General features: G+C 36.9%; 1 protein-coding gene across 3 annotated transcripts in view; it reads right to left on the minus strand.

Moving 5' to 3' along the window:
* The window catches only part of LOC100922072 (WD repeat-containing protein 19-like), a 126,615-nt gene that overhangs the window by 34,119 nt on the left and 76,678 nt on the right, over positions 1-15,818 (minus strand). For all 3 annotated transcript variants that reach the window (XR_004230444.1, XM_031944261.1, XM_031944260.1), the window contains 4 exons: positions 15,572-15,684; positions 10,471-10,539; positions 5,825-5,902; positions 1,969-2,065 (listed from right to left, as the gene is read on the minus strand). Coding sequence is in view for 2 of the 3 variants with exons in the window: in XM_031944261.1 (XP_031800121.1) it covers positions 1,969-2,065; positions 5,825-5,902; positions 10,471-10,539; positions 15,572-15,684 (357 nt within the window). In the remaining variant the exon portion in view is untranslated. The remainder of the gene's footprint in view (positions 1-1,968; positions 2,066-5,824; positions 5,903-10,470; positions 10,540-15,571; positions 15,685-15,818) is intronic.

Genomic DNA, 15,818 nt, shown 5'->3' on the forward strand with positions numbered 1-15,818 from the left:
TAAAAGGTAATAAAATATTTATATGCCAATAGGTAGAAATCAGTGTTTCATCAAAACCCTACTATCATTAAAGAAACAAAGAAGCAGCAAAGACCAAAATTTGCATTTGGTTATAATTTTGGACTGTTTAGCTTTATTTAAAGTAGTAAAGGAAAGAAAAAGAAAAGAAATATACTAAGGAAAACAAGAAGAGGAAGGAAGAGCTTACTATTTCATGCAATTATGGTACATCAGAAGAACATAAATATGGAGGTAGGGATGGTAGAGGAGAATAGGTATTTCATGAATCTTACTCTTAAAATTAATCTTACAATAAAATCAATAGGGAAATAAGCAGATACAAAAAAATGGAAAGAGATATAACCTAAGAGAGGCTAAAATTGGGGAAGGAATAATCACAAGCAAAACAATCTAACTACAGATAACAGATTATAAAAGAGGAAGTGAAAAGATAAGAAAGATTGAGACTTGTATCTGGGCTGAGTGAAAAGAGGGAAGGCAAATAAGTGGGATGGGATGACTCCAACTATATATAACAGGGCCATGGCACAGAGAGAACCGCCAATGACATCTTTCCTTGTAGAGATGTTGGGTAACCTCTCTCGTCCTTCTAGAATGTTGAGTATGTAAAATGGAAGTGCTCTGAATAGACTGAAAAACATATGTAGATATTCTTCAACTGGTTCTGGACAGCTACCCTCAAAGTAAAGAGAAGTTTCTTTGACTCTTAGAGACATTCAAAATACCTTGTCTGCTTCAGTGATTTCTGGGCTTCCCTGACCCTCTTTGGGGAAATTATGGGAAACTCATTGGAAATTAAGAGATTGGAGGGGAGCCTATGACCTTGTGGTTTCAAAAGCATTCCAGAGCTCATACTTGGAGCCAGTGTAACATCAATGGCCAGAGGAGCAATGAGTGACCTCCAACAGACCGGCCAACCAGCCCATGATAACTACAAAGGCTACCTAGGAATTGAGGCAATTCTTCTCAGAATTATTTGGGGAAATGTTTGTCCTTTGTTTCTACTGTAAGTATCACATCAAAATGAATCCAGAAACATTTGTTAAATCTAAATATTCACACAAAGTTAAGATAAGGGCCTGGAATAGAATATATTTTGCTTCAGCAAAAAATCAAAGGTGTCAAAAGTGATCTCAATTAAGACTAAAATCAGAAATGATTATCATGATGTATTTGAAGATTGGATTGGAGTAATTCTTGTGGAGCTGAGCACATGAGCTATATATTCAGTACAAAGAAGAATATGTGCTCTGGCTTCTTGCTAAGGGTATGAATGACAACATTTTTGGTAATTACTATCTAATACTGACTCCACGCTGTAGTTTTATTTTGTCCCTTTGTTCTTTTAAAATTTAAACGACTACTTTATTACAAATTGAATTTTTATATTTGGTGTATTGTTCTGGTACTGAGCAATTAAATCTCTTCTCACAGTTGATATGCAGTTAAAATTCTATAAATCTTTGGATGTAGTGTATCTTTATTATCACTACATTGTTTCATTTTCACAGGATTCAAATAAGGCCTGTGTACAGCAATGATTGTTTAAATTTCAATGAATTTGCTTTTAAATCCTTAAACTGTGATAGTTCCATGAATCCATTATTATTTCATAGAGGTAAATACTTCCTTCACAAGTACACATCACAGTCCATTCTGTGTGAGTCTTGTCCAAGACATTTCCTGGCTCCTACTAACCAAGAACCTCAGGTCATACACGCTTTTTATCAAGAGGTCAGATCATCTGTGGACCTTCCAAGAAGGCAAAACACCACCTAGATCCTCAGGTAATGTTCCAATATAACGTCTTGCCACAATGTGTTTAATATTAAGACAAATTATGATTTGAACAGACTAGCAGAGAAAAAAGAAAGAAAAAAAAATCCTTTGCCTTTGACATAGTAAAAAAAAGGAAGCACTGGGTATAATGATAATAAGGCTACCTACCAGCAGACTGTTCCTCTCTGGCAATTATTATGGCAGTCTGAGCAGCTTCTCTGTATTGCTTCAATGCCATATACAGACGGAAGAGATATTTGGCATCCTTAGATTAAATAACATAATAAAATATGTTGGCATTATGTTGGTAACGCTCGATCTTTATATATGTCCTAAGACTGTATATGATTCAGACTACATTCAGTACCAATTATACAGCCTGTGTTCAAACCATAGGGAGATGCAGTCCCAAACCCACATATCTCTTTTACGTATAAGCATATGTTTATACACATATACACATATACACACACATATTGGATATAGAAGAACTGGTAGCCACATCCCCATCCCCAAATTGCTTCCTGATTAAGACTTCTCTCCCCTTCTTTATATTCCCTTTCCTCCAGCTGTTCCCAGAATAGAGGTACAGTCTTTGCCTCCATCAGAACCGGTTCAGGACAGGGGCTACAAGACAGGACCAGTAGCGATAACAAAGGAGCCCCAGAACATTCTTCTCCCATTAAGGTCGGCTGACTTCTCTTGCTCAGCAATGAACCTGTCTGCTCACTAATACCAACCTACCATCCTACCCTTTATCCCAGAAATTCAAATCATATACTATATGTTCAAGATAGCCTGGGTATGTTTTTCTTGAAATGTGAGTGATTTTTATTACAGGGAGAATATATCACCATTTGCCATGTGTTTGGACCTTGAGCCAATGAGTGAAAAATCATCAGCCACGGATACTCTTCTTAAACTGATTTTTCAATAGTAAGCATTGTCTGAGCCTACTTATACTCATTTTCTCTAAATGATCCCAGAATGTACAAATTGTTATGTAAGCCCACTTCATCATTCACAACTGCATCCTCCCTTCTCCTATCTACCTCAAATCCACCTTCTCCAGAGTCTTATTCCAGATCCTCACACACACGGACCTCCATTGTACCCTTTGAAATGTCTAATCCAAAATTAACTTTCTTTTTTCACACTTTCCAACTTTTGGCACTCAAGCTCCCTGAGCAAACCAAGATGGCAGACAGTCACAACACACAAGAAATAACTGTACTTAAGTAACCCTACCTTAGAAAAATAAATTGAACATGCCATAAATATGCTTCCTAAGAAAAATCCCCAGGACCAAATGCATTTACAATACTTCCAAATAATTAAATTAATTTCAATACTATGTAAATTCTTTGACAAAATAAGTCCTACAAAATTCCTTCTGATACAAATAAGATATTGATTGATACTTAAATGGGAAAACTAAATCAGAGAAAGGAAACTATAGACCAATTTCCCTAATGAATATTGGTACAGAAAATTTTAATAAAATACTAGCAAGGAAATTACAGCAATATATCACAAAGGTTTATACCACGAATTCTCCCATGATTCGATTATCATCTTTATGGAAAAATTGATTCATAGATTTATATATCTTACCTTGAGCTCCAGTCTCACATCACCAATTGCCTCTTAGATATATCAAATTGGATAGTGTGTGTGTGTGTGTGTGTGTGTGTGTGTGTGTGTGTGTGTGTTTTATACGTCAAACTTTTGCCTGTTGTCTTTTCAAGTAGAATATGGGTTCCTTGAGAGCAGGGATACTTTTTTTCTTTCTTTTTTTTTTCTCTTTTTTCTTTTGCAATGCCAGGGCTTGGCAAAGTGCCTAGAACAATACTTTAAATAAAAGCTTGTTGACTTAACTCTCTTATCTTCAATTCCTTTCCACCTATTGATTGTTTCCCAGATGCCTAAAAAAAAGATGCTCATGTCTTCCACAGCCTTAAAAAGTCTTCACTTGACACTACCTGCAGTCCCCACTATTGTCCTACATTTCTCCTCTGCTTCATACCTTACTGCAGGTATTTTCTCTCCCCCTGCTCACTTATAATACCTTTGCGATCCATCTTCAGACCTCATCATTCAGCTCTCCAAAGTTACCAAATCAATCATCTTTTCTTCCTTTTTGATCTCTCAGCTCCCTTCACACCGTTAATCCACTCTTTGGGACACCATCTCATGTCCAGGTTTTTCTTGGACTGCTTCTTCTCCCGTCTGGATGCTCTTCAGGCATCTTTGCAGGTTCTTACTTCTCCCCTGTAATGCCCACAATCACTGACTGATCTTCCAAGGCTCTTTTCTTGAATCTTCTTTTTCTTCAATTGGGCTTGGTGATCTCATCAGCTCCTATTGTTTCCATGCAAACGATTGCCAGATTTACACAGCTACCTCTAAGCTCTCAATGAGCTCCAGGCTCATGTTACCAACTTTCTCTCAAAATGGAACTTTTTCAGATATCTCAAACTCAGCAAGTCCAAAAGAAAACATTTTCCTCCCAAACCATTCCTTTTTCCCAACTTCCCTACTAGTGTGTGTGTACAGTGTGTGTGTGTGCGTGTGTGCGCGCATGTGGAGGGAGAAAGGGAGAGGTGTGCCTTAGGTGTTTCTGAGATCTAGACAATTAATAAAACAGTTAAGCCCTGAATTGCCACGGTTACTGATACGAGGTGTAAATGATAGCTCTGAAAATTTAACAATCAGCTCCTTCAAGCCTATTTGAACTGGCTCTAGCACATACCCGTTTTTTTCTTCACTCACACAGCCACCAACTTAGTTTTAAGTCTTGAGCCTCTCTTGTCTGGGTTACTAAAATAACTGCCCTCCCTTTCTCTCTCCCAAGTCTCTACCCACTCCAGTACATCTACCACTTAACTACCAAAGTGGATTTCCTAAATCAAAGGTGCACAGATACCACTCTTCTACTTCATAAAGGCCAGTGACTCCATATTACCTCCAGGATCAAATATGAAGTCTTCTATTTGACATTTAAGGCTATTCACCTCCTGGCCTCTTTTCTTTTCAGTCTCCTTAAATTCTATTTGCCTTCACATACTCAAATACAGCTACACTGACCTAATTGATGTGCCATTTTCCAACAAACATATTTTCCAGAGCAAAAAGAAATAATCCCATGCAAAGAAGCTTCATTAATTTTACTTCAAAACTTCTGATACTTTGGATATAGAACAAAATTTGGACAAAGATTGTTAAACCTAATCATCATATGTTTTCTCTCTCAAAACACTAGTCAACTTCATCCATCTATGAAAAAATATTTGCTAAAAATATTGTGGAAAGTCTACTATATGTTTGGAGTTTGGGGACAAAAAAGATATTTAATATACTGATTCTGCCCTAGAGGAACATATTTGTCAATACCATCTCTCTCCTTATGGTTGTTTGCTTGTTGTTTTCTCAATATATTTTATCATCTGTTTTGTCTTGCAATGCCATTACAGTTATGTTTTTAGATGCTTTTAATATCTTGCACAGAATCTTGATCATATAAAACTATCTTAGGCCAACTTAACTATTTAAAAGCATCACTACTAATTAAACTAAACTAACTAAACTAAACTAAAGTTTCAACTTTACTCTTTACCCTACTTTGCTCCTAAGTTTCTGATACAACATCAAGATAACTAAGGGTAAGAGGTTGACTAAGTTCCCACCCCCATTCTCCCTACCTCATGCACAAATGCTACGTTTTGAACAGTAAGATTACCTTTTCTTTTACAAAATTCAACTTGTGTACTTAAATCTTTAAAAACTGACAAGTTTTCTATATGGTCTAGCTTTAATTAAACTTTTTCTTTTAAAACTTTAAAACCAACTCAAATTACTTCTTTCATTCCACATTTATCTGTATTAGGAAGGTTTTTTTTAACCATTTTTAGTAGATTATGATAATGGGAGTCAAATAGATTTCATTTTGGTAGGAAACTTATGTGAAAGCATTTGACATAACAGAATAGTTCTGAAATTAGCACAAGTAAGATGACTTTAGTACCTTGGGCATACCATCACTTTCACCCATAAGATGATCTATGAGTTGATTGGTCAGTGATTCATCATTTGCCTGTCCAACCTATTAAAAGAAAACAAATTTATATCTGAATAATAAAGCTTAAAGAATTTTGAGAGAAATATTAAAAGTAATTGTTTTTAACTATATTAAATAGAAATCAGTCTAGATATATCATCAATGAAAATAGATATCAAGAGGTCATCATGTTTCACCGAATTTATTACTGCCACTTTCTCCTTCTCTGTAAGCATGTCCAGTGGAAATAGTTATCTAAGGTTGAAGGAAAGTGGTAGGGGCAGAAGAAACTAATTTTGCACACTTCTAGATACACATCTTGAATTTAACACCTACAAAGCCATTAAACCAATCCCAAAAGAATTCAGTGTCAGAATGTGTGATCATGGCAATCTTAAATTTCTTTCATGTTATTTTCTGGAAGCATAAGGTACAAAGAATAAGTGATGGTCAAATGGATCTCCCACAGAACTATGAAGTATGAGTTGATAATTGATATATGTGATTTAGGTTCCTCATTTTGAGTGACTTGATCATGTCATATAAGGATTTAATTGTGGGAGAGAAATTAAATATAATTTTCCTTTATTAAAAATGAAGGTTTTTGATAATGAATAGTGCTCTTCTTTCTGTTTCCATAAAAAGATACCAGAAAAGCAAGGGAAGAGAAGGAAAAAAAAGATATTGAATTTGTCATCTTTTGATAGCTAACATGCAAAAAAGTTAAATTATTAACTTTTTCTTTTAAAGTTAAAAATAAATCACAAAATCTTAGAAGTTCGTTGAGACCTCAGAATGGAAAATCCTTCTACAGAATCCATCAAGATAGGCTCCACCTGAATGCCTCCAATGAGAACGAGCACCTTACCTTCTAAGGAGTCCATTCAGATTTAGAAATCTCTAACTGCAAAGAAATGTTCTCTTACATATGGGGATAAATCATTACCACTGCAGTTTTCACTGCTCTTTTGGGGCTAAGTGAAATAAGTTAAATTTCTCTTCTATATGACAGCCCTTCAAATACTTGAAGCAATGTACCATGTTCTCCCACGTCTTCTCTTCTCTGGGCTAAAAAATCCCAAGTTCCCTCAGTATGATCCTTATGACATGGTTTTAAGTTCCCTGCTAAATTTGATTACTCACTCTCGCTTTTGAATCTAGTTTAATTTTTTCACTGTTATTCCTGAAATATTGCATACAGAACAAAACATAATATTTCACAGATAGTCTGAACAGGCAGGCAACAGTAAGAACTATTTTCATTATGGATACTCTGTGAAATATAGAGAGAATGGTAATTTGGATGAAGCATCAGGCAGTGGGAGAGGTCATCATGTCCAATGCAGTTGGTGATACTTTACAGCCTGTCTTTCATAACCTTGAAGGATTTGGGCTAAACAGAGGAATTTATATTTTACCCTAAAAGGAAAAGGAAGCCACTGGACCTAATTATGGACTTTCCTGAAGTCTGAACTTCAGGAAAATTAACTTTTAGCAACATTTGACAACTAATTTGGGTATGTGGAATCAAGAGTTGAGGATGTCACAATTATGAACTGGCTAGAAAGATAGTGACAACTTCAGCAGAAATAGGCACATAAAAGGGAAGATATTGACTTCCATTGTGGTTACATTAAGTTCAACATCAAGCAAAAGAAATCAATAAGAAATTTCCTATAGACAGTTGCTCTAAGATGAAAGCATGGAAGGATTAAACATTTAAAGAATATCTACTATGTTCCAGTTATTCTGCTAAGCTCTTTTCCAAATATTTCATTGGATCATCATTACCACCTTGAAAGACAGATGTCATTATTGTCCCCATTTTACAGTGGAGGAAGCAAAGGCAAACCAAGGTAAACTAAGCTGCCCCAGATCATATAGTGATGTAAATTCAAGTTTTGCTGACTGCAGAAGCTGGAGCTTCCCAACTGTGTCCTGCATGTGGCTAGAGACATAGGATTCATCTCTCCGGGGATGGTGGCTGCAATGGGCAATGTCTGCCCGCTGCTACATAGCTCCTAGCTTCTCTGATAAGCCGGTCCCATTATCATCTGCTCTCTCTCCCATTCTAAGTTTCCCTCCGTATTATCTCCAGAGACACCACAGTCTCCCCCACACTTAAAAACTGCAGCTAGATACCTCTTTGCCCACTTGCACTCTCTTGGGTCATTTCCTTATGAAGATGACCTTTTGGGGGCCTCCTTCCCCAATCTCAGTCCCAGGCAATCTGATTTCCCGCCCCATACTAGCTGAGATGACCCTCTTCAAAGGTACCTCAGAATGGCTTGCCTCAGTGCTCCCCCTGACTCCCTTAAACATCCCTCCTCTCTCCAGGGTTCGGTGACCCTGCTCTAGGGGAGCTGCCTTCTTGGCCTGCCATTCCTGGTCCTTCCTTCTTTTACCACCCTACATGATGGGGCCAGAAAGCTCTTCTGTGGACTGAGCTGCTTTCCCCTGCTTGGTTTTCTTTGCCATTTAAGTTATGTCTATGGAGAACTAGCAAGCCAAAAATTTAGGAAAATCACTCTTTGGGGATGGCTTTCTGTTCTTGGGCTGCTATTGTGGTAAATGCAGAAATGAAAGGGAGCAGTGTTTTATTTGAATTAGCAATTAGAATAATGGTAAAGACACAATTCCTAAGTACTTTTTTTTTTTTTGCATTTTATTGCACTGCATTGCATTCTAATTCTGAACCTGAATCCCTGTACTGCCTCACCTGGACCTAGTCCAGAACATTTTAAATTAGTCAGCAGAAATTAGCAAAGAAGAATTGGTGGTTCATTTCAGTATTGAAGTAGAGGAAGAGGGAGAGGAAGAAAGGGAGTCCCAAGTGACTGGATAGGCAGAGATGGGGCTCTGGTAGCCTGTGACTGTAGTCTTCTTGAAAATAGATAAGGAGACCTCTCCAAGGGATAAAGAGAAGGTCTTTAGACTCTCTAGGATTAAGCAATGAATGCTTTAGAAAAGCTTAATAGGGAGACTAAAAATACAGCAAGGTTCAGTATCCCCCGGCTTTTGATGACAGTTTTTATCAAAGCTGGATTGCCAGGATATGGAAAATGGAAATAAATTGTCTTTATGTGTTCAGCACTTTGATTTTAATAGAAAATTCCTTGAAAGCAGAGAAGATTGACAAGTGATGGAAAATACTATCCATATCCAAAGAACTATAGAGTCTGAAAGTATATTGAAGTATATACTATTTTAACATTTTTTTCTTTCTTGAGGTTTTCCCTTTTATTCTGATTCTTTTTTCACAACATGTGGAAATATATTTAATATGATTATACACATATAATCTATGGGGAGGGAAAAGAGCAAGGAATTAGGGAGAAAAACAATTTGAAACTCAAAAAACTGAATGTTGAAAATTATCTTTACATGTAATTGAGAAAAAATAAGATATTATTAAGTGGAGAAGGAAAAAGAAAGCAGAAAAGATTATGGATTTAGTAACAGTGCAAGTGAAAAAGCATTGCTGTTAGGAACTGATAGGCTGCAGGGGAAAGCACAACTTCTGATCCAAGGTTATACTGGATAATGTGCTATAAACCCTACAGAAATTAGGTCTACAGGGGAAGAGAATAGAGTTGTGAGAACTGGGAGGTAGGACTGATGGAAAAAGAACCTTGAACTTACCCCACTACTATCCCAGCAGAAATACTATCCCCTAGGGAACCCTGGTGTCATCCTCACTTTCTAACTTTCACTTGCTCTCTACCAGTTTTCTAGCAGAGATCACCTCTTATTCTCAGACACCACTTTAGTTCAGGGCTTCATTACTTGCCTTCTAAACTATCATAATAGTAACTGATCTCCCCTCTCCAATCCATCCTCCTTCCAGCTATTAAAATGAATTTTCCAGGGCTGACAGTGGAACACTTCCCCCTCCCCACAAATTCAATAAACTCCAGTCATTTTCTATTGCTTCTCTTATCAAAAATAAACTTTTCTGTTTAATATCTACATGTCTTCACAACGTATCCCTTTTGTTTTCTTCCAGCCTTCTTAGATATTTCTTCCCTCCCTAAATCTTATGATCCAAACAGACAAGCCTACCATCTCATCTGCATATCTTTGCATTGGCTGTCTCTTCTCATCCTTGCCCCCATTTTCTCTTAAACTCAGCTCTGCTATCACTTCTATAAGAAGGCTTTTCTACTCCTCCAAGATACTAGTATATTCCTTCTCCCCAAATTACATTGTATTAATTTTGCATTTATTAAGTATATTCTTATATATGCACAAGTTGCCTCCACCTATTAGAATGTAAGCTCCTTAATAGCAAGAAAAAATTTTGCCTTTGTATTCTAACTGCTTAATATAGTCACTGGCACCTATAACGGTGCCTAATATTTGTTGACAAATGATAAAGCCTATTGGAATTACAACTAGAAAAATATCACAAGGAAAACATTCAAAGAGCTTCCTTAGATAAGGGTTAGCCTTACTACTCCCTGCCTCATCCACATATTCTATTCATTTCTTGTGATTCATAGAAATATAAATACTACATTAACATGACAAATGCATTTAACTAAGTATGGGATTACTCAAAATAGAATGATAATTTTTTTTCTTAATTCTATCTAATCATCGACATTTCTTACCGTATCAATTGCCATTTCTATTGCCATGTTATCTTCTGTATTTGAACATTTCAGGAAATGTTTTAAGGCCTGTAACAATCATAATTACATAAAAAGAATTAACAAATAGTATAAAGAATTAGATCTATATTAATTATTCCATAATTGTTTAGTCTAACAGATGTGAATAAAGTAAGTATAAAACATTAATATCTAATTACAGACACAATTTTAAGAAGTAGTCTATCGTAGCAGTAATGGAAAATATATAACAATTTTAGTTTATGAGCTGTTTGATTATACTGAGATACCTACAACTCACTTCCAATTGCCAATTTCTTACTGTGAAGATTTTTATCTATTAATATTGTCTGTCTGAGTTCAAAGTGAATTTTCTACTTCCATAGTAGTATAGACATATTTGACACAGGGCTCAATCAGTTCATTGTTTACATTACTGATGATCTGAAAGGATTAGTCAAGGCTAGTCATTTACAATTTCTCCATGAATAAATAATTAATACTATTTATGTAGTCATATTTTACTCACTTTTTTCCTTTTTAAAAAAGTCTAATTTTTATTAATGTTTTTATATTATATAGCCCTATTTCTAAACATATCCCTTCTTTTTCTCTGACCATGGTGTCATTGTATATAATACATTTAAAAGGGGAAAAAAGAAATTCAATAAATAATAACCAGTATATCAACCACATGTGAAAATATATAGAATCTTAGCTCTACAATGAATGAAAGGAAGGAAATTTTCTCCACTCTTCTCTAAGTTGCTTTTACCCATAAATTCTCATATACCGTGATGTTTGAATAAAATATAGTTTGAGAATGTTTTTCAGAGTAAAAATATTGAATGAGAGAAGTAGGACTTTGTAATTACAAGGAGATATAAGGGATTAATCTGGGATAATCTCAATGAGGTTAGTTTTAAACAAAATTTAAAACTTTACACTTAATTTAATTCAACAAATATTTACTAAGAACCTAATATATGCAAAACACTGTTTTAGGAATTGGGGAGGAGAGAGGAGAAAGAGAAAGAGAGAAAGAAGAGAGAGGGGAGAGAGAAGAGAGGAGAAAGAGAGAAAGAGATGGAGAGAGGGAAAGAGGGGGGAGAGGAAAAGGGGGGGGAGAGGAAAAGGGGGGGGAGAGGAAAAGGGGGAGAGGAAAGGGGGGAGAGGAAAGGGGGAGAGGGGGGGAGAGGAAAAGGGGGAGAGGAAAAGGGGGAGAGGAAAGGGGGAGAGGGAAAAGGGGGGAGGGGAAAAGGGGGGGAGAGGAAAAGGGGGGAGAAAAAGGGGGAGAGGAAAAGGGGGGAGGGAAAGGGGGAGAGGAAAAGGGGGGGGAGAGGAAAAGGGGGGGAGAGGAAAAGGGGGGGAGAGGAAAAGGGGGGAGAGGAAAGGGGGGGAGAGGAAAAGGGGGAAGGAAAAGGGGGAGGAAAAGGGGGGAGAGGAAAAGAGGGGGGAGAGGAAAAGAGGGGGGAGAGGAAAAGAGGGGGGAGAGGAAAAGAGGGGGGGAGAGGAAAAGGGGGGGAGAGGAAAAGAGGGGGGGAAAAGGGGGGGAGGAAAGAGGGGGGAGAGGAAAAGAGGGGGGAGGAAAAAGGGGGAAAAAAAAAGGGGAAAAGAGGGGGAAGGGAAAAAAAGGGAAAAGAGGGGGAGAGGAAAAAGAGGGGAGAGGAAAAGAGGGGAGGAGAGGAAAAGAGAGGGGGGAGAGGAAAAGAGAGGGGGGAGAGGAAAAGAGAGGGGGGAAGAGGAAAGAGGGGGGAAGAGGAAAAGAGGGGGGAAGAGGAAAGAGGGGGAGAGGAAAAGAGAAAAGGGAAAGAGGGGGGAGGAAAAGAGGGGAAGAGGAAAAAGGGGGAGAGGAAAGAGGGGGAAGAGGAAAAGAGAGGGGGGGAGGAAAGAGGGGGGGGAAGAGGAAAAGAGGGGAGAGGAAAAGAGGGGGAGAGAAGGGGAGAGCGGGCTCGAGAGAGTGAGCGCATGAGAATGAGTAGATATAACAATAAGCATGACAAAGATCTAGTACTCAAAGAATTTATAATGTGGAGTAGAGGGATGAGGTATATATTTTAAAAAGTATATAAATAAAAAGGAATGATGTCATAAATGCCATGAGAAAAGAACAAAGTATTATGGGGAAGATCACATGTGGTTGGGATTTCTTGGAAAGTTTCATGGAATTTGAACTTCATCTTGAAGAAAGGATAAGATTTCAATGGCTAAAGCTATAATGAGAAGACATTTCAAGCAGAGAAAATGAAATTAACAAAGTCACTGAAGTAGGAAATTATGAAGCACATTTGTAATAACGAGTTATCTATTTTGCCTGATGCATAAAACTAATCCCTCTAGAAGAATTACCAGCAACTCAGCTGTCTCAGTGAAGAGATAATAATTGAGTTTGGGAGGGTTTTCCCCTCTCTAATACATCCTCCACATATGCCAAATTTATATTCCTAAAGCAGAGGTTTGAATACATCATTACTTCAACTCAAGAAACTTGAATGGCTCCCTATTGTCTCTAATACAAAATATTAAACTCTGTTTAACATTTAAAGTCCTTTCACATTCTTGCCTCAACCAGTCTTCTCAAATTTACTTCTTAATGATCCAACCATTCTGGAGACCAATTTGGAATTACACCCACAGGGCTATAAATTGTGCATGCCCACTGATCCAACAATCTCACTATTGGTTCTGCATCCCAGAGAGATCATAAAAAAAGGACAAGGACCTACTGGTGCAAAAATTGATATTAATTCCCTTTGACTTCTCTAGACAGCAACTGTCCTTGTTGGTTGTCTCCTACTTCCTTATGTTTCCATGACACTAAATGTATTCTAGATACATATTCTTAAATGCCGATAGAACAACTCAGTCTGAATGTTCCAATGGTGATTTAACTTAATACATGGATAAAACATTACTCAGAAATTTGATTATCTTTTGGATTTCTCTGCCCTTGTCAACAGCACCACAATTTTTACTGTATTTGAAAATTCAGTGTTAACTTTGTTGCCTGACTTTTCCCTCAACCTCACTTTCAGTAGTCAGTCAAGTCAGTCAATAGACATATTTGATAAAATGCATTTGCTATGTTCCAGACACTGTGACAAATGTTCTAGATACAAATAATAGCAAAAAGAAAGACAGTTTGTGCTCAGGAATTTACATTCTAATGGGGAACTGAAATGGGACTGGAGGATGTCAGAAGAAATCTCCTTAAAATGAAGGGTCCTATAGAATTTGCCAGTGAGAGAAAGGGTCTGCAGGAATATGGGCCTTTGTCAGCTTGCTGCTCCCACCTCTGAAATCTCTCAGGCAGGGACTCTGAATATAAGCAAGAGGAAGGTTCATGGGACAGTTAAGGCCTAAGTTCAGATTCCACCTCTAGTGAGAGCAACTTCACCTCTCATAGTCAGGATCCTTCTCATTCTTTCTTTTTATAACCACCTGCCCAATTCAGTGTTTTAGCTTCATAACCAGTCATCTCACACCTTTTGTCTCTCCCTGTTTATTCACCCTGTTATATCACTGTCCAGCAACCTTTCAGGGATGTGAAAAAAGAAAAAAGTCAATTCAGATGCATCAAGTGATTAAACAGTTAGCACACTGTGAGGAAATAAAATATAGAGCTAGTAGACTCATTTTTTTTTCAGAAATGTGGTAGTGAAAAGAAAAAAAGAAACAGGAGAATGACTTGAGGCAATAATCTGATCAAGAAAAAGTCAAAAAGTCTTTGAGGAAAAATTGAAGTATGCTTTTAGCTCCAGTGTCACAGTTTACAATATTGTGTGGTTTTTAACTTCCTGTCAACCTTGGGGCCAGTTAAACTGGGCCTGAAGGACAGAATTTTAGAACACATCCTTACCCTACCTGGACTATGCTGGCATGCCAACATTGATTGATCTGCCTCTGGCTAAAATGACAAGAAAATAAAAAGAGCTTAACCGTTTTTTCAGCCTGAACCATTTCACTGATCTGTAAATCATCCCACCAAGTTACCTAACAAGTCAGTCATCTATTTAGTAATATAATACTTTATACCTGTTTGACCCTCAGATTGGTTTGAGAACAATAAACATTTGTTAAAATGGCTCCATAATTCAGTCATGTTTATTTGGTCATGGCTCACCCCAATTGCCTTCCTCTTGAAATTTATTCTATCCACATTTTTACTCCAATCCTTTCATATGGATTAAACCATGCTGATAACTTTCTCTGCCAGCTGTGGCTCTCCTCCTTAATCCTTTGTTTGTTCTTAATTTGTTTGTCCTTAAAATAATTACTTATACTAGTGAGGAAGGCCTTGAAAAAATATGTTCTTACTAAATATTTGTTTAATTGAATTAAACTAAAATAGCTGACAGTTATTGGAATGTTGAACAAATTACAATTTCATTACATGTCAATGGCTCAAAATGAATTTAAAAGGAAAAGAAAGTCCCAGGATCTCTGCTAACTTAACACTCTTTGGCACACTAAATACAAAAATAAGAGAAGTAGAACTAAATATAAACTTTAACATTTAAAGAACTTCAAAGTTCCTATACTGATAATCAAAGATAAATATAAATAAATGCTTGCTTTATTAAGTTTAGAATAAAAAAAAAAAAAAGACTAGGGATTCCTGGACAATGTGCAATGAAAAAAATGCTAGGACAAGAAAGTAGAGTACTAATGAGGGTAGTAATGAATAAGCTGAATCTGGAGCTGGATCTTAGAGAGGAAAAAGGGAATAGGAAACCGAGTTTGAATAGTCTCTTCTCCAAATTTTTGGCATTTTGGAAAAATAAGGTCTGAGAGCCTAGGCCAAGCAACTAAAGGAGATGGAGAAGGCAAATAACTTAATGGTTTCAAATGGCATGGAGTGGAGGGAACAGCACACTAAAGAGGTCCTATAGGAAAAATGTTATTGCTTTCGTAATATCTTGGGAGAAATCTAGTTATTAAAGGGGAAAAATAGAAATCAGTTAAGGGATTACCCAAAGTGATGTGCAGAAAGACATAAGGAAAATCTGGAAGTAAATTATGCATACAACATTTCATGATCTCATTTCTCCCAAAACTATCTCTAAAATTAAGCCAATGATGTTTTCAGTTAAAGACTGACCCGTGCATACTGGCCACACAGCAAAAAGAATTTTCCAGCTGAAAAATGTTTTTTTTCTCCTTCAAAATATAAAGCAATGCTTTGATAATCTTCATTGGTGGTGTCCTCAGAACCTACAACAGAGATAGACTAAATATAATTCTACATCTTCAATCCCAGAAGTGTATTAACATTGCCAACTCTTCCTACCCACCTCCAAAATCATTCAGTCCCAATGGAGTTAGGAAGCAGAGAAAGACCTAAGTGA

Source organism: Sarcophilus harrisii, chromosome 6 (assembly GCF_902635505.1).
Source record: "Sarcophilus harrisii chromosome 6, mSarHar1.11, whole genome shotgun sequence".
Classification (NCBI taxonomy): domain Eukaryota; kingdom Metazoa; phylum Chordata; class Mammalia; order Dasyuromorphia; family Dasyuridae; genus Sarcophilus; species Sarcophilus harrisii.